A 17,908-nucleotide genomic window follows, 5' to 3' on the forward strand; every position below is an offset into this window, starting at 1 on the left:
TTTCAGAAAATATAAATACTCACACAAAGCAACATTTTCAACTCCAAGAGTGTTTAGTATGACACACTTAACTACCTCCAGTGCCTAAGAGATCTGTATGGAAAAATCTGAGCCATGTTACTAATTTTAAGTGGACACTAAAAAACCAAACCCAAACATTAACGTGCCACATGTCCTGGCTCTCTTAGCACTGCATTGGCCATAAACACACAAGAATTTTGATTCCAAAGATTTCTCAAGGTTTCCTGGGTTTTTGCTGTTCCTACAAGTATCCCAGCTTGTTTTTACTCACTGTACCAGTCTCAGGTTGTAAACACAAGTGGGCTGTGACTCTCCCATGAGCAAGTTTTTTCATGTATTTGCAAAACTGACCGCACGAACGTGGTTACAGCTGCTCACATGCTCTACTGCCTACACACACTGAAATGCCAAACAATTAAGGAAGGCTCCAATGAATTCTCAAGATTTGGGATGCTTTTTAAGAGCTATTTCAAAAAATAACTAAAACCAATATTTGTTGATGCATTTACTACCACGTAATTGTACTAGAGCCCGTTGAAGAGACAAATTTGAGGGTTTTTTTTAATGCCTTAACTTCATACTTGTACAGCAATCTAAACTAAAAGCATCAAAATATACCACGTGGAATCACTAGTGCGACAACCAAGACAAAAACAATCTCTGCTATCAATCTTCAGCAGCCAGCTCCCACTTTTTTACCCTGTTTTAGAAACCATTTCTTCTTACAGAGTCACTGCCAGGCCCTCACTTGGAGTCTACTGTGTTTGACAGATCAGCTACAACATTTTTCTTCTGTAAAACAACAGAACTTAGACCAGATTTTACTCACCCACAGACTCTGCAAGCCCAGGTGTCGTTGCTTTACACTCACTGTGTCAGGTTCTCCTACCACCAAGCCTGAAGGTGCCACAGTGAAGGAGCTCTGGAACTTGCTGCTCTGATGAAGGCACTTGCTCCAACTGCAGAGTTTCCACTCTGTCTAACTGAAACCTTGACTGATGCCAGCTGCGCCTCATTTGTTCCATCACCAGGTTTTCCTGAAGAGCAGCACTCACCCTCCAAATTTTAGCCCTGTAGGGGACAAAATTAAATTATATAAAAATATACAATGAACATCTATATTATTTATAAACTGAAGCATTTATGATTTATTTAATGAAACTGTAAAGTTTAGCCCTCTAGGGGCTAAAATTAAGGGGACAACAAGTAGAAAGACAAGAGAAGCACGGTCTGTCCAAGAAGTAAAAATCACTCAAGGCCCATCAGGAGTTTGAAAGATTCCCTCAAATAGTAAAGATCACACAAGCAAAACAGAAGTCTCCAAAGTATCTAACAGAATCATTTTGTAGAGATTACATCAGTACATCCACCATTTAATTAATTCATTAACAGGTGCTAAAACCCCTCCTTTATCTGTCCAAAGACCAATCATGCACAGAAAAGAGGAACATATGGAAATGGAATAGAGTCTTGCAACATGCAGGCATGTGGGAGACAGACCTTTTGGGGATCCCGAAGGTGGCAGCACAATTACTAAATTACCTAAGCAAGAGTCAGCCGCCAAAAAATCCTGGGGAAGCACCACGGCCCAGAGCTGCCCCTGCCAGTGTCACATGGGACAGCTGCAGCTTGTTTGGAGGAATACCTAAAGGTGATCCACCCAGAAGGAAAGGGATCCTGCTTTAAGAGAAGTCTCCAGTTCTTAAAGGATTGCTGAAAGTAAGAGTACGTTTATTTGTATGTTTTACGCTTAATACTTGCTTGAATACCCCTCCAAAAATGTTGTTAATCTGATAACTAAGAACGTGCCATTTAAAAAAATGGCATGTTTTTGTCTCTTTCTTTCAAAAGTCAAATATTCCTTGTTGTTTAATGGAAAAGCTGGCTCCTCTCCAAACACATCCTGTGAGGCCTTTTCCAGTGAAGCAGTGTGCATAATGGTAAATGAAAAAGGGAAAGGTTCTTGCAAGTATTTTTATCTGTAGTATGCAGGGGTTGATCTGTTACACCCAAAAATTATTTTCAACTTAAACAATTCACCTTTGCCAAATCCCTAACTCACTCTAAAACTCTAATAGGTACACACAACATTTCTTGTGAATAAGTTTGCAACAAATCCTACAAGTTCACCCTCAGGAAAGGTGGCAAACACCCCAAGGGAGTATACAACACACAATATACACTCCTTGGAAGCGCAGGGAGTGAGATTTGTCCTTCCTCCTTGTCTTGGTTTGGGAAGACAGGTATCTGCCAGGTAAAATTACAATCAGAGGCTCTTTGGCAAAGATTTGGGAAATAGGAATAGCAGTTCTCTACTAGTATGTAATACAAAGCAAACAAACACAAAAAACTCCCCCCCACCAAACAACTACAGCATTAATGACAAACGACAACAGTACCAAGAACCTCGAGGGCTTTGTTTCACAAAACCCAGGGCAGTTTGGTTTCGCTGTCCCCGCAGGACCCTCAGAGCACCAAGCTGAAACAGTGGAAAAGTCCCGGGCTGGTCGCTGGGATGGCAGGGTGTCCCGGCAGGCAGGGGCAGGATGTCCCGGCAGCGCAGGGGGTGCAGGGTCACGCTGCAGCAAGAGGAGCAGCGCCGAAGGAGCCGAAGGCGAGGCAGGGCCTGGACCAGCTCCCGCAGGTGGCCGGGAAAACTCAGGATTCAGGCTGAACTGGTGATAGTAGATTTCCCAGGACTGGATCCCTTTGGCCACAGTGAAACTCCTCCAGCCAGCAACAGCCGTTCTCTGCTCAGCGTGCTCTGCGGCGGCTGAGATCCTCGAGGAGCGGCAGACACGCGTCTCCCCGAACGCCGGAGAAAGAAAAGCACGCAGCTGCCTCAAGCTTTGTCTTTTACCGGCGTTATCTCCCCCTTCCACCTTTGTCCACTTCTTTGTTTCGGTTAAGTAAACCTTTGTTTCCCGATGTTGTCCTGCCACACGTACAGATGTTACCCCAGCACCACGGGGATCAGCTGGATGAAGGGGGATGAAATCCGGGATCATTCCCAACAGTGACGGCGCCTTCCCCCCCCGGGCCAGGATCGAGGCGCTGCCGGAGGAGCGGGAGCAGCACCGGTGCCGGGTGGAGCATCCCGGAATGCCGGAGCCCGGCATCTTCTCCTGGGCTGAGGCGGGGAATGTGGAATGTGGTACCTGGGAGTTTGGGAATGTGGCGCAGTGGGATGGAGGTTCCCCTGCCCCTCCTCACCATCCCGTGCTTCCCAGAGCCGGAATCCAGCAGGAATCTCACCCTGGTGGTCGCTGTGTCCGTCATCGCTGCCATCGTGGCCATTCTCCTCATCGGATTCAGCGTCTGGAAGCTCCAATCCGGTTCTGCCCAAACCCATCCTGGGGGCTCACCCTGTTCTTCCCCCCCTCCCAAGACTCCTGGAAATCCCCCCATGACCCCACCAGTCCGCCCCCAAATCCTCCTGGGTCCCCCCTAAGCCCCTCACGGGGATTCCTGGGATTGTCCCCATGTCCCCTCCTCCAGGACTCTGGGGTTCCACCCTGACCTGTCTGTGCCCCCCTGGTTTCTTCCACAGCCCCCCCATGATAGTGGGGGCAGGGGCCGAGTGCTGCTGTCCCCCTGCCTGCAGCAGATCCAGGGGTGAGGGAGTTCAGGGGAGCCCTTCGTATTTTGGGTCCCCTGGGAATTGGGGTGACCCTCGGGGTCCCCCAGGATCTCCCTGAACACGCTGACGCTGCCCAGTGAGAAGGTTCGGACCCGGCACGGGGTCCCAGCTCTGTCACCTGCCCTGCCCAGGTACCCCCCAGCCCCTCCCTGGGAACCTCCAACCTCCCCGTGACACCCCAACCTCCCCTGGAACCCCAAAAACATCCCTGGGACCCTCCAAAAACTCCCCAAGATTGCAAACGCCCCGTACGAACCCCCTAAACCCTCTCAGGACATCAAAATTCCCATGGGACCTCCCAACACGCCCCCAAGCCCCCTTGAGCAGGTTTATACTTGGCACGGGGTCCTCATCACCACCATCGGCATCACCCAGGTAGCCCCACACCCCCCCGGGACCCCCAGACCCTCCCGGGACCCCCAACCCCCCCATGGGGGCTCCACTACCGGAATCAACGGGAGTGGTGTCGCCCTGCCAAGGGGAGTTAAAGCGGCGCCTGACTGTCGGGGGTTCTTAAAGCCGTGATGGTGGGGAGACCCCCAAAACTCCACCCTGGGGGGCACTCTCCCATTTGCTGCACTCGAGGGAGCCCCAGACAATGACGGGTCCTGGGCTGAGCCCCCCACTCAGCCGGGGCTGTGGAGGGAACTGTGGGCGCTGGGACAGGGCTTGGGAGTCCTGGGGTTTACTGGGGGACCCCTACTGGGAACTCCCTTCCCGCTGTCCCACCTCCCCCTATCCCCCCCTCTCACCCCTTTCCCATTGTTCCCCCAAACCTCCGCTGCCCCCAGCTCGGTTTGGGGGTGACCCACCCCTTTCCCATCGTGTCCCGGCCCGGCCCCGCTCACCCGAGAGCTCCCGGCCCGCGGCCGCACGGACGGAGGAGGAGGAGGAGGAGGAGGAGGGACAGAGGAGGAGGAAGAGGAGGGATGGAGGAGCTGGAGCCGGCAGAGGAGGCACTGCGTGACTTCACTGCTCTCTGGATCTGCAGCTCCTTCGCCCCGGGACCATCGCCCCCGTATCCTGCGGGTGACCGGGGAGGGGGAGCGCGCCCCAAATATCCTGGGCGGTTTTTTTGAAGCGGGGAGGGATGTTTGGAGCTCACAGAAAATATATTTATGGCTCCCGGGGCTTTTTTCTGTCGGGGCCGGGCAGCTTGATGTTTGGATCTGGCAGGGCTCCAGAGCTGAGGCGCAGATGCCCCTCAAGGGGACATGGGGGGTCCCCGGGAGGTGTTTTTGGGGGTCCCGGTGGCGGTGCCGGCAGAGCCCCGGCGGGAGGCGGGTCCCCCCGCGGTGGGGTTGGGCTTCCTTAAGTTGGTGCGTGTCTCTTTGGTGCTGACCCTGCCCGCCAGCTAAACCCTGCGGGCCCCATAGAACCAAAGGTGCCCTGGGAGCCTGCAGGGCCTTGTGGAGCCAGGGGACCGCAGTGACACTGTGGATCTCCTCTCTGCACAACTGTTTTTCAAACTGCAATATCAGTAATTGCTGCCACGCCATAGGCTTAAATAATCCACTCTGTTCACTATTGTTTCAAAGGATGACTTTGATTTCTCCTTGACAATCTGCATCAATTCCTTCTCCCATGACATCAACGCTTTTCAAGGCCAAGCTCCAGTGAGCAGTTCTCAAACCTCCAGTGTCCCGGAGAAATCTGAGTTCCTATTCCGGTATTGATAACTCTCATTTGCTTCTGATTTGTCCTAATTAATTCTAATGCATGAAGGTCCAGCCCTGCAGCCTCTGGGGTGGCCCTGTCAGGGGCCATCACACCCAGAACAATTTCCCCAGAAGTCAAAGTCTCACTGTGCACGGTTGTATTCGCAAACTGGGCGCAGCTGTGCACATCCAGGGGTTTCCATTTCCCCACTGGGTCCATTGTTAAGGGTATGGAGAACATCTGTGGGATGGATTCTCCATCAGGACAGGTTCCCATCTCCCCATTTTTTCACCTGCTCCTTCAACTGCCCCTTTGTCTGTTTGATGATCCTGCAGCTTGTGAATAGTCTGGTACCTGAAAACACCAGCAGTCCAAATCACTGTATTTTCACAGTAACAGACAAAGCATTCCACACCACAGTATCAGCAAACCCCATAAAAATCGCCAATTTCATCCCTTCCTCCTTTATTCCTTGCAAGCAGTCTCACAAAGTTTAGCACTGACATTTGAGTCGTGGCCAATGCTTTTCTGTAGGGTATTTAGTGTCACATCCCTGAGCAGCCAAAGGTGGCAAATCAGTATTGTCAGCATTACTGCACATTATCATTACTGTTTCACATATAAAGACAGAGATATAGATAGAAACACAGATTTAGACATAGTGGAACACGAGGCTGGTGGGTTGGAGACAGACACACCACACAGTATCTTCTTGAGTTCTGACCAACAGCCACAATTTATTGTTCCAAGCTCCCTTTTATGGTGAGTTTGAATTTCCCGGGCTTGGAAAGCCAACTGGTTGGGAATCTCTGCACTGCCCACATCTCTGGCCAGGGGTGTGTCTGCAGCCAGGGCTTGGCTGGGCTTGGCTGAGCTCTTTGTTCCCCCGGGGACTTCTAGAACAAGCCAGGTCAGCCCAGTTGGGTCTGTTATGATCAGACTCATTATGCCCAGCTGTGAACCAGCTGGACCCTGCTACATCTCCTGCCTTTGCTTTTATTAAAATGCAGATTGTTTTCTGTTATCCCATTTGCAAGGGCCCTTTTGCAGACAGGGTAACACAAGACAGCATGGGTTTAATTGGAAGGAGGTTTTGACAAACTTAATTCTGCTCAGCCAGTGATGTGTCCCATGTACCACTGGAGCTGCAGCACTCACTCCCAGGAGCTGTCAGGCGAGATCACAATCTTCCGGGCTGGCATGTTACAGGTTAACTGCTTATGGTTCCAAACTACAACTTAACACTAAAACAAGAAAACGTTCAGCTTTTAAAACCCTGAGAAAAACCAATTAACAGAATTAACAAGATTAACAATTAACAGAAAAACAATTTGTAAACAGAAAAAACCACTCTGTAAACAGAAAACCATTTTGTAAACAAACAGAATCCTTAAATGCACCATCACTCTAAGAGTCCCAGCTCTCCCCGAGGTCGGTGAACAAGCTGTTTCCAGCACTGTTCCACACACGGCTCCACACCGTCTGTGGAGGGGCCACCAGGAGAATGCTGCTGGTGGTCTTGGACAGGACGTAAGGTAGGACAGACACGTCGGGCAGGTGCCCAAAGCGTTCCAGTGTCCTTGCAAAGCACTTTGCAAGGCTGTACTGTTAGCAAAACACCATTAGAATTGCTCTTGTGTCACGGAGACAAGACAACTTTTGAAGCATCCGTAGCATTCAACTGTAAACACCTGCGACAACATTTGATAATTAACTGTGCAGTTAGTTCAAAGACGGTGGGTGCCGTCTTTTTTGCTTGATGAGGTGGAAGCATTCATTCTGGAATGTGCAAAGGATCAGGCCAGCGTGGATTCCACTGCCCAAGAACACCAGTAGGATGAAAACTAACAATGAGAATAAACACAGTGATCCACACCTCTGGGCATATCCGGTGGACTTGTCTGTTGGTGATAGCTTGCTCTGCTGTTTCAACAGCAGCTTTTGCCTCTAGGATTAATTTTCTGGGGGAAGTTAATTCAGAGTCACCCTTTAGGAGGTCAAATAAAGGTGCTAGTTGAGAGTCAGTCAGTCCTAGGTAAGGTGTGACCCAGTTGATGGTACCCAAGAGTTTTTGTGCATCGTTTAGAGTCAGAATTTTGGTTGGAAACGGAATTGTTTGTGGCTGTATGGTCTGGTTCATTATTTTGAGTCCCCAATATTTCCAGGGTGGTTGCTGCTGCACTTTCTCTGGTGCTACTTGCAGCCCAAGTGGTTTGAACGCTTGCAACAGGCTTGGCTGAATCAGTGAGAGTTCTTTTCTGGTTTGGGGTGCAATCAAAATGTCATCCAGGCCATGGTAACAGTATGCCCCTGGAAACTGTTCTCTCACTGATCAGAGTACCTGAGCAACACCCCACTGACACATCGTGGGGCTGTTTCCCACGCCCTGGGAAAGTTCTTTCCATCGGTAACGTTGCACTGGTGCAGTGTTATTAATAGAAGGCACGGTCAAGGCAAACTTTGGGGTATCATCTGGGGGTAATGGAAGAGTGAAAAAACAGCCCTTTAAGTCCACAGTCAGGATGTCCCAGGAGGCAGGCAGCATTGTGGGACATGGATGGCACACCAGGCTGCAATGTGCCCATTCTCTCCATCGTGGAATTGGTTTTTCTCAGGTCATGGAGTAACCTCCACTTAGCAGATTTCTTTTTTATAACAAATACTGGGGTGTTCCAAGGGCTCATAGATGGCTCTATGTGTCCTTGAGCCAGTTGTTCCTGTACCAGGGTTTTTAGGGCATCTAAGTCTCTCCTTTTCAAGAGACCACTGTGGTACCCACTCAGGCTGAGTAGTGAGCCATTTCAGAGCCAGTGTGGGGTACTTTACACCCTCTAATACAGTGGCCCCTGTCAAAAATCTGTTCCCACCTCAGCCCACTCCAGAGCCAGAGAACTCTAGGGAAGGGCTTCCCATCCGGGAATTTCGGATAGGACTGATTCCTCACCTTTAGATTTAAAAAGTGTCATTTTGTGCTGATCCGGCCAAGCTATGCCAATTTTGTTTTCGCAGTGGGCAGGCTCAGCACCAAGGACACAGACACCACCTGAAGGAATCAGTGAAATTTACTACAGTTCAAAGCAGCAAAGGAGCACAGAAGGAGCAGCTCAGCAATGCAGCCAGCCGTCACTACCACGGATTGCCCGCAGTGATTGAGAAAGATCCATCACCAGTTACCCTCAGCCTTTCCCATCACCCACACCCACACAGCAGCTGGGGAAGCTGTCACAGCCAAGGACTGCAGAGCCTCTCCCGGACACTGGGAATTCCTGCAGCTGCCTCCAGCCACAGCTGAGGCTCCAGCCTGGCTGGGAGAGGGCCCAGCTTTGATAGTGCTGAATAAACACACTGCCAGCAGCACTCCTAGTGCAGGAACATCTGGTTGCATCCTCCTCTTGGGTTTCTCCCAAAGCCTGGCCAGGGCCCAAGGAGGAACCAGGGGAGTTGCCTTTGACCCTACAGCCCCGAACAAGGCCAGATGTCAGACTTCATGGCCTTGTCTGGCTTCTAAATACAGAAAGGTCAATACATGTTTCACTGAGGAGAGGATGCATCTATTACAACGCTAATGACGGTGCCTATTTTGTTAACGAGCAGATACAAAGATAACCTTTGGCTGGAAGGTTCATCGAGAGGTCACCTTTGGCTCAGGGCCGCTTGTTCAGGCCTCAGTCAGGCCTCTTGTCCAGGCCTTGGCACTTCAGGCTTTAGTGCTGGGCTTGACACTGCTGGCTTAACACTGGGACTTGATGAGCTCCCAGGTCTTTCCCAACAGAAAGGATTCTGTATTTCCATGATTTTATCTGCTGGATTCAGTCAGGTCCATGTTAGCAGCATTACTTTGGTCAAAAAGTTCCCTCTTGGTCAGCTCTTGTGGCCTAAGGCTTCAGCTCCTTCAGCTCCTGGTGCTAAGCTGCTCACGCTGAACGAGACGACTCAGAGAGAAGAATACAGTTCATCCAATTCCTTCTGGGACACTGAGAGGGGAGGGTGTGCAAACAGGAGCATTGTCTGGTGTCCCCTCCTCTCTGCCCTTCACGCCTTTCAGCGCTTAGAAACAGCCGAGAGCTTTCTCCAAGAGTGCGATGAAGCAGCTGCTCCTGCTCCCAGGTCTGGCTCTCTCCAGTCTCTGACCTTGCCTGCTTTTGTCCCTCTTGCTGTGCCCTCTGTTCCCCCGGGGCTCGGTGGCTGCTGCCCAGGACTGTGGAAGTGGCACAGATCCAGGGGTCGAGACCCTCCTTCCTCTGCCCTTGCAGCTGCCTGCTCACAGCAGCCTTTTCCATCGGGAAGCTCCACGTGGAGAGGGAGTCCTCACCTCTGTTCCTTGCACAACCCCCAGGAGCCCAGGGCTGCCATCTCAAGTCCCTGCGGGCCCTGAGGGCTCCCGGGTGCCTCAGGCTGCTGTGACACCACTGCCCACGGGAGGGAACAGTGGCGGGGGCTGTGCTCAAAGTCAGCTCCATGTGCTGCTGCTGCTGCTGCTGCTGCTGTGGGGGTCGTTTGTCCAGCCCTGCCCCAGACTGAGGGATCGGATCCAGGCCCTGCTGCTGCTCCCTGGGGATCAGGCACAGTTTGGTTGTCGCCGTCAGGGCCAGCAGAAGCCGTGGCCGGAGCAGCGGGTGCTGACAGTGCCCCGAGGCGCGGGGCCGGAGGTGTTCCTGTGCTGGGGGCTGGCCGGAGCTGCCCCTTGTTCTCCCTCTGCCTCCCGCAGAGCTGGGCCGGGCACAAGTGGGGCAGCACAGCAAACAGGGAGCCTGCCAGTCTCTTCCAGCCCTGTCTGCTCAGAGTTTGGGCCTTGGAGCTGCAGGTGGACACAGGCAGCTGCTCCTGCTCCCTCTGCGTGTCCCCGTGTTCAGCAGTGCTGCTCCATCAGTCTGTGCCCAGCAACGGGGAAAAGCCTCAGCCCTGCAGGGCCAGGAGCTGCCGGGCTCTGCCTGGGGAGCTGCTCCACACGGGAACCAGCAGCAAAGGACATTCCTTCCCTAGGACAAGTTTTCTATTAGGAAAAAAAAAAAAAAAGAAAATTAAAAACAACACAGAAAAAAAGTGGAAGATAAAAACAAAACCCAAGTGCAGCGTAGTAAAAATACTTTATAGCTTTGGATAAAGAGATAACTGAACTTTTTCAAATGAGATCTCCGTTATTTACTCCATAGATGTGCTGATGGCATGGATCCATCCTGCTGACCTCAGCAGCCTTTTAAAAAAGATTTTGTGGTTTGTTTCCAGTATTATTTTAAATTGTGATTGAAGCAATAGGAAATTGCTTTGTGCCCCGCCAGCTCCAAGCAGGACTGGGAATCTAAACTTTGCCAAACCCCAAATCCTTTACAAGATGACCTTCCTTCTCACCCTGTGAATGAGCTGCACATTCCCTTTGAAATTGTCAGGGGTTTCTTAAAGACGCAAAGTCCCACTTACAGCTTTTTGCTCTGCTTGGGAAGTGCAGAAGGGCAATTCTTCATCCATCCGCTCCAGACTGCACTGCCTTAGGAACGCCGTCCACTCGCCAGGTTTTGCTCACTTGTGGCACTTCTGGAGGAGGAAGAAAGGGCAGTTGCACGATTCCAGCCAAAAAAGGCAGGAAGAGCGGGGCAGACAAAACATCCTGTGGAGATCCAGGCGTTCAGCTGGAACTGTGGAGTGCTTGGGTTCTTGCCAATTGGATGTGGATCCCTCACTGCAATCTCTTGGCCTGCAGGAGAGTCTCACTCACCTGCAAAAGCAGAAAGCTCACTCGGTGGGCTCAGAATGGGCTCGTCTGATGCAAAGCTGTCAGAGCAATGTGAGGGCAGAGCCGGCCCAGCCGTGCCTGGGGCTGAGCCCAGCAGAGCCCAGAGCAGCCTCAGCACCCGCAGAGCCCGGCTGGAAGGAGAGAAACCAGAAAGTGCCCGTCAGCCGAAGGCTCCTGTCCCCTCGTCCCGAGCGCCCGCAGTGCCCAGGCCACGCTGGCCGTGCTCAGAGCTGGGCCCAAAGCTGCCCATCACTGCTGCCTTTGGGGGCAGAGCAGGAGGGCAGGACACGTGCCCAGCCTGCAGCCGGCCACGGCACATCCAGCCCTCAGCAGCTGCGCAGAGCCAAAAGGCAGCTTGACGGCCGAGTGAAGAATCTGTGGCGTCTGCCCCAGCAAAGGGAGGAACCTTTGGTGCCCGGCCAGGCCGTGCCATGCCCACATCTGGGAGCATCCCCCCAGCTGTGGACTCACCTGCAAATTGGGCCCCAGGGAGCGTGTCTGAAGAAGGTGCCAGAATCCAAGTCGATCATCTTCAGCTGCCGGTGGCCAGGTCGAGGAAGAGCTTGGCATCCTTGGGGTTGTCCTTGGTGTCTCCAGCAGCAGCCCCACCTGATACAGCTTCTCCAGGGGCTCCTCCTTCCCTGGGGGCCAGACCAGGCTGTCAGTGCTCTGCCCAGGGCCCCAGCCACCAACGAACCAGGACAAGCATAACTAGGGTGGATGGTGGCCACCAGTGCTTGCTACACCAGGTCTCCAGCTCCGCCCCAGCACAGATGTTCCCATCTGGTCATCCCTGCTCAGAGCTACAGGCAGGACAAAAACACTCTGGTTTTCTTTAGCACTGATTGCCATGAGATGTGTGGAGCTCTTACCTGTCAGGTCTTTGGATCAAACTGTGCACATGGACCTCTCCCATCTTCTAGGGCAGATGAACACCCTGCAGCCAAGGATCACTGAAGAGGTCTTCTAAGGATGGCCTGTCCAAGGGTTGCATGGACAAACACCTCCTGATAACATTTTGGCACTCTGAAGAGAGAAACCAGAAACCAGCAGTCAGTTGGAGAAGGATCCCGTCTGCTTTGCCCCTCCATTCCCGTGCCCAGGCCATGCTGGGTGTGCCCAGAGCTGTGCCTAAACTTCCCCATGGATTCTCTGTTTGGAGGAGAGCAGGACATGTGCCACCTCCTCAGCAGCTGCCAGAGCAGGGTGCTCATCAGCCTGCTGCTGTCTCCCAGCACCGGGATTCCCCTGTGCCCAGAGATGAGGACCCACCTTGAGAGAGCCATCGTGGGAACAAGATGCGCCCCCAGATGAACTGCTGGCCCCTCCTGAACGGGTGCTTCCCCATGACCAGGTGGTACAGCAGGAGGCCCAGGCACCAGATCGTCGCTGCCTCGCCGTGGTAGCGTTGGTGGTGGATCCACTCTGGTGGGCTGTAGGGCAGGGTTCCTATGGAACACAGACGGAGTTCATCAGGGGATGCTGCAACTCCTAAAGCCTCGCCCCGGCGTCCCTGGGCGTGTGGGGGCTGGCCCCCTCCCGCCCCCACCCAAAAGCAACTTGGCTCAAGAAATAACGCCGCTCCTAGCAGCGAGAGGGGGAAGCCGCGGTGCTACAGCCAGGCTGGGCCGTGAGATGCCCAGGAACATCCCCTGAGAGGGCTCACCTGCAAATTGCCTGTAGGCTGTGTCTTGGAGGAAGGCGCCACAGCCAAAGTCGATGAGTTTGAGCTGCCCGGTGGCCAGGTCGAGCAGGATGTTCTCGGGCTTGATGTCGCGGTGCAGGACCCCGCAGCTGGTGCAGTGCCGCACGGCCTCCAGCACCTGGCGGAACAGCCCCCGCGCCTCCTCCTCCGGCAGGAACCTCCGCTCCGCCAGGAAACCCGAGAGGTCCTGGCACCGCTCCGGACGCTCCAGCACCAACAGGAAGCCGTTGGGGAGCTCAAGCCACTCCAGCAGCTGAATGATGCCACCACATCCAGAGGACAGCCTGTCCAGCAGCACGATTTCCAGGGGCGCACGGGCGCCGTTGGGCTGCCGAAGGACCACGATGCCGTCAGTGGGGCTGAGGCTGTGCCAGGGCTCGGGAACCCCTCACCCAGCCCCGGGTGCTCTGGGCCCCCCGCTCAGCCCACGCTCGCTCTCCCTGCAGGGCTCCCGCCGGCTCTTCCCCTGCCGGGCCCCAGCTTCTCCCGCCGGCCCCGCTCACTCACCAGCTCGCCCCAGTGCTGGACGCGGGCCCGGGGCACGCATTTGATGGCCACCTGCGAGCAAAGGCCAGCAGCGGGCTCAGCTCGCCGCCTGCCCCGCCGCCCCCCGATCTTCTCCTCCTCCTCCTCCGCCCTCCTCCTCCTCCTCCGCCCGCCGCCAGCCCCGCCGCTCACCGGGGCGCCGTCCGAGAGCCGCGTCCCCGAGTAGACGCTGCCGAAGCCTCCGCGCCCCAGCAGCGAACCCAGCCGGTACCGGTCCTGCAGGGCCTCCCGCGCCTCCCCTGCGGGCGACACGCGGCCCTCAGCGCTCGGCCCGGGGCCAGACACGGCCCCCGAGCGCCCCCCGAGCGCCCCGGGCCGGGCATCCCCACCCGCCCCGGGCCCCGGCGGCTCGAGGCCGGCGGCTGCGCTGCCGAGCGGCGGAGCTCGGGCCGGGGAAGCCGCGGCGGAGGCGGCGGGAGCGGCCGCGCCGCGTGTGTCCTTAGCGGGGCCCGGGAGGAGCCGGGGCCGGGGCCGGGGCCGGGGCCGGGGCCGGGGCCGGGGTCGGGGTCGGGGTCGGGTTCGGGGCCGGGGCCGGGGCCGGGGTCGGGGCCGGGGCCGGGGCCGGGGCCGGGCTCGGGACAGGCGCAGCCAAAGCGCAGCGATGCCGCCCTGGCCCCAGGCACTGATGCCCGCCCAGCACCGCCACAGCCAGCACCGCCAGAGCCGGGCGGAGCCCAGACCGCGGCGGGACGCCCGGGGCCGGGGGCGGGCCCGGGGCATGGCCCAGCCCTGCGGGGGGAGAGGGAGAGGCCGGGACGGGGACGCCGAGAGGGGCCGGGGAGGTCGGGAAAGGGACACCGGGAGAGGCTGCGGGACAGCGAGACAGAGTGCGGGACAGCGGGAGAGGGAGAGGAGGAACAAGAGAGGGACGGGGACGGGTCGTAGACGCCGTAGACTCGCTGCTGCCGCTGCTGCTGCCGCTGCCGCCGCTGCAACTGGAGCCCTGGGGCCGTTTGTCCGCGTGTCCGTTCCACGCTCCAGCCCCGCGCTCCCCGGGGGCAGCCCCCGAGCCGCTCCAAACACGGCAACTTGGCCGTGCTGAGCCCACATCCAGAGGCCTGACTCCTGCGCCGTGGCAGAGGAATTCCCTCGGTCGCTGCTGTGCATTGTCCCTGCTGAGGCTCAGACACTGTCAGGACACATTCCCTGGTTGTAGGATTCGTGCCCGACCCAAGCACGACGTTTATGTCTCCAGCGTTACTTTGCAGCAAAAACAGGGGAAGGCAAACTCTGTGTACGGCTCATGGTATTTTCGAGGGTCTAAAACTCACTAAGTCATCTATCTGAGAGGTGAGATCCATTTGGAATTAATGGCACGGAGAAGTAGTGCAACACGGAAAAGGGAAGCATAGAAATAAATAGCGGAAAACCTCTTGGTTTATTTCTTGCGTTTTCATTTCACTTCTGGAAAGCTGTTGCAGTTTTCCAGCAACCTTCACCACAGTCCCAGCTGCTCTTTTCAAGAACCTTTGGTGGAGAACGAGGTCGAGCTTCTGGCACAAGATGTGCCACCAACTGCAGCTTCTCCTGGATTTCCATACTGAGTGCAGCACGACTTTTGCAGCAAAGCAGCACAAATGTTTGGAAAACTTTACGATTTGTCCTTTCTTTTTTCCTTGTGGGCTGGGGAGTTGTGCCATTGGTAAGGTTTTCCTTGTTACTGTTTTAATCCAAGAAAACAGGAGGTGGCACCAGCACTTGTTGGGGAATGCAACCCTGACTGAATCCAGAGACAGAATCTCCCTGACACTGTGTGAGCTCCCCGGGCTGGGCTCAGGTTCCTGCTGGGACTCTGCAGAGAGCTCCAGCTGGGATCAGCAGCAGCTGGAAATACCTCTGGGCATCTCCCTTTTCTGCTGCTCGCAGGAAGCAATGAAGTGAGTCAAGAAGTTCTGGTTTTTCTTTCTCCGGGTGCATTTTTGCATTGTGTTTGACACCCCAGCGGCAATTTTTGTGATGGCCTCTCTAAGTTGATTCTATTTCAGCAGCACCAGCAGCAGGGCTGTGTTGGAGCGCTGCAAATGTGGCCTGTGTGGCTTTAATTCCCCTCGACTTAGTGCCCGGGGACTTGGGAGCATTTCAATCTCTTCTTTGCACGGTGCCGGCAACAGAAAGACTGAGTTCACTGTCACAAAAGCACAGCGGGTAGCAAGGATGGAAAAAGGCAATTGCAGTTGTCCTGATAAAATCCAGTCGGCAGCCAGAGGGGTGCAGCAGCCGCCGCGATCTCCAATTGCCAAGGCAAAGGCAGCAGCAGCCTCCTGCCGTCACCTCGGGCTGAGTGAAACAGTGCTGAAAACAGCGCTGGAAGCCGACCCTTCCTTTCTCTGGAGGCTGGGTCGGGGCAGCACAGGCGGGCCCTGAGCAGTCTGGGCTGTTGGCGGGTGAGCGTTGCTCCAGGCCGCAGTGGAGCCGGACAAAGGCCTTGGAAGGCGAGGCAGGAGCAGGTGGGAAGGGGCCGGCGCTGCTGCTGCTCCTGCCCGGGAGCCCCGGCCGGGCCGGGCCGGCGCCCGCTGCGCTGCGGCTCCTGCTGCTGCCAGAGCCGGGCGGGCCTCGGGGACAGGGAATGGACACGGGGGGACAGCAAAGGCCGGCGGGGCTGCGGGGATGCTGGTGCTGGGGCCAGCGCCGGCACGGAGCTTCGGCCGCAATTGACCCGGAGGGAACCGCTGGGCAAAGGCTCCATTTCAGCCTTTCTTTCCTCACGGCTGCGAAACGACCGAAATAAAAGGAGAACCAGCAGGGCCCGGCCCCTTCTCCTTCGGGAGGAGCTCCACGCCTGGGGCCGGGAGGGGCCCTGAGGGGCCGGGAGGGGCAATGAAGGGCCATGAAGGGCTGTCGGGGGCCAGGAGAGGTTCTGTGTAGCCAGGAGGGGTTTGAGGGGCCGTGAGGAGCCTCAGCCCCGGCAGCAGCGGGGTCCCACCGTGTCCCCAGGGCAGGGCAGCCGTGAGGGGCCGCGAGTGCAGACGTGGCAGCAGAGCGGGCTTGGGGCACCTCCGGGAGGGGATGAGAGCCTTCCCCAGCTCCAAACCACACCAAACCCACCACTAACAGGATTTCCCATCTTTAGAATCCACTGGCAACTTGGAGTCGACTGAACCGTTTAATCCCAGTGGAAAGTGCAAGGGAATTTTCCTAATGACTTACATCCAGCCTTGGTTAATCGTGTCTAAGGTTTAAAAATCTGACCAGTGAAAAGTAACACTAATAAATAATAAGAACAATAGCAAGAAATAAACTCCCAAATCCCAACATTCAGCACCACACCAAAATGACCAACCTCATTTTTCTTTACTAGCACAAGGTTCATGAAAACAAATGCTGTTAACTTTCTCCACCTCACATCTTCCCCACCAGACAAATGAGGCCGTTTGCAGTGTTTAATACAAGTCACAATGGAGGGCTGGAGGGAAGAACGGGGAGACACTACCAATTTACATGTCAAACCCAGCGGTCTAGCTTCAAAGTGGAGAGAATAAAATGGAATGGGGGCAGGGGCTGGTCAGATGTTCCTCTAAAGGATGGCAAAATCACCTCCAAGTGAACAGGAGGGGAAAATCAATCCCTATAAACCACCCAGGGTGTTCAGGGACTCAGCTGTGAGGAGCTGGACATGGACAGAGGCATCTGGAACAGTTCTTTCCTCAGGCTGAGCTCTCCAGCCTGGCCCTGAAGTCAATCAAGTGCTTTCCCAGAGCATTCCATGGTTGCCAACCACCCTTCAAGATGTGGCTCACAGGAGCAGAGAACCTTTCTCAAGGTTCTGAGCAGAAAAAGTGGCAAGAGATGCCCAATTCAGAGCTCTGTTTAAAAACCTGGAAAATAAAAATCAGTTGAACTCTGAAGCCCAGCGGTTGCTTCCAGAACCTCAGAGCCAAGGGAAAACGGGAAAGGCTTTTTACAAGAACCAACGCTGAAGAGCTCCCAGATGAATGTGTGTGACATTTTGAGAGGCTTCCAATTTTCCACAGTTTCCCTTGAATTGTTGAAATTGATTTTGCCTTTGCCTCCTCTTGCACTAAAGGAGCCTCATTTCAGCAGCCAGGAAGGCAAAGCTCATTCCTGGCCCTGGCTGCTGCTGTCCGTGCAGCATTTCCATCCCTCCCGTGGCCTCTTCCCTCAGGGTCCCCAGCAGCAGCAGCAGCTGCCAGAGCAGCACATGGAAGCTGCAGATGGAAGTGCTGCCCACCCCAGCCTGAAGCTGCACAAGGATCCTGCTGCCAGGAACCCCAATATTCCCTCCCAGGGGCCCTGCAAACAGTCACCAATTTTCAGAAGAGCAGTGTGGACAGCAGCTGCACCTGGCCGTTATCCTCTATGAAAGGAAGAAAAAAAGACCTCAGCATCGGCTGCTCGGGGCTCCGCTGGGCGTGAGCCTGCAAACCCACAGGGCACCAAGTGTTTGGTGGGCACACAGTGGCCGTGGCTGGGGGCACAGAGCCTTGCATGGTCAGAGAGTGGCAGGAGCACCGCAACCAGCTGCAGGGCGACAGGGCTGGGTCTCAGCATGTCCTTGTCCAAAACTGCAAAGCTGAGCATCACGGCCATCATCCTGACTGACTGTTCATCTGTGTCCCGCAGGAGCTCCACAAAATGTTCAGTCAGG

At 55.1% G+C, this 17,908-nt stretch overlaps 2 protein-coding genes across 2 annotated transcripts in view; one reads left to right on the top strand and one right to left on the bottom strand.

Moving 5' to 3' along the window:
* LOC136303406 (zinc finger protein 850-like) overlaps positions 1–17,908 on the top strand; it is a gene marked incomplete at its 3' end in the record, with an annotated part of 388,134 nt that overhangs the window by 36,328 nt on the left and 333,898 nt on the right. The gene's annotated exons all lie outside the window — the stretch shown is intronic.
* Positions 11,971–14,022, bottom strand: LOC136303428 (serine/threonine-protein kinase pim-1-like). Its single transcript, XM_066207098.1, has 5 exons — positions 13,435–14,022; positions 13,264–13,314; positions 12,718–13,084; positions 12,324–12,500; positions 11,971–12,077 (listed from the first exon to the last, which is right to left on the bottom strand). Exons 1-5 carry the CDS (start codon positions 14,020–14,022, stop codon positions 11,971–11,973), a joined length of 1,290 nt encoding a protein of 429 aa, XP_066063195.1.

This window comes from Chamaea fasciata, unplaced genomic scaffold (assembly GCF_029207755.1).
Source record: "Chamaea fasciata isolate MVZ Bird 193981 ecotype frontalis unplaced genomic scaffold, bChaFas1.0.hap1 SCAF_33, whole genome shotgun sequence".
NCBI lineage: Eukaryota > Metazoa > Chordata > Aves > Passeriformes > Sylviidae > Chamaea > Chamaea fasciata.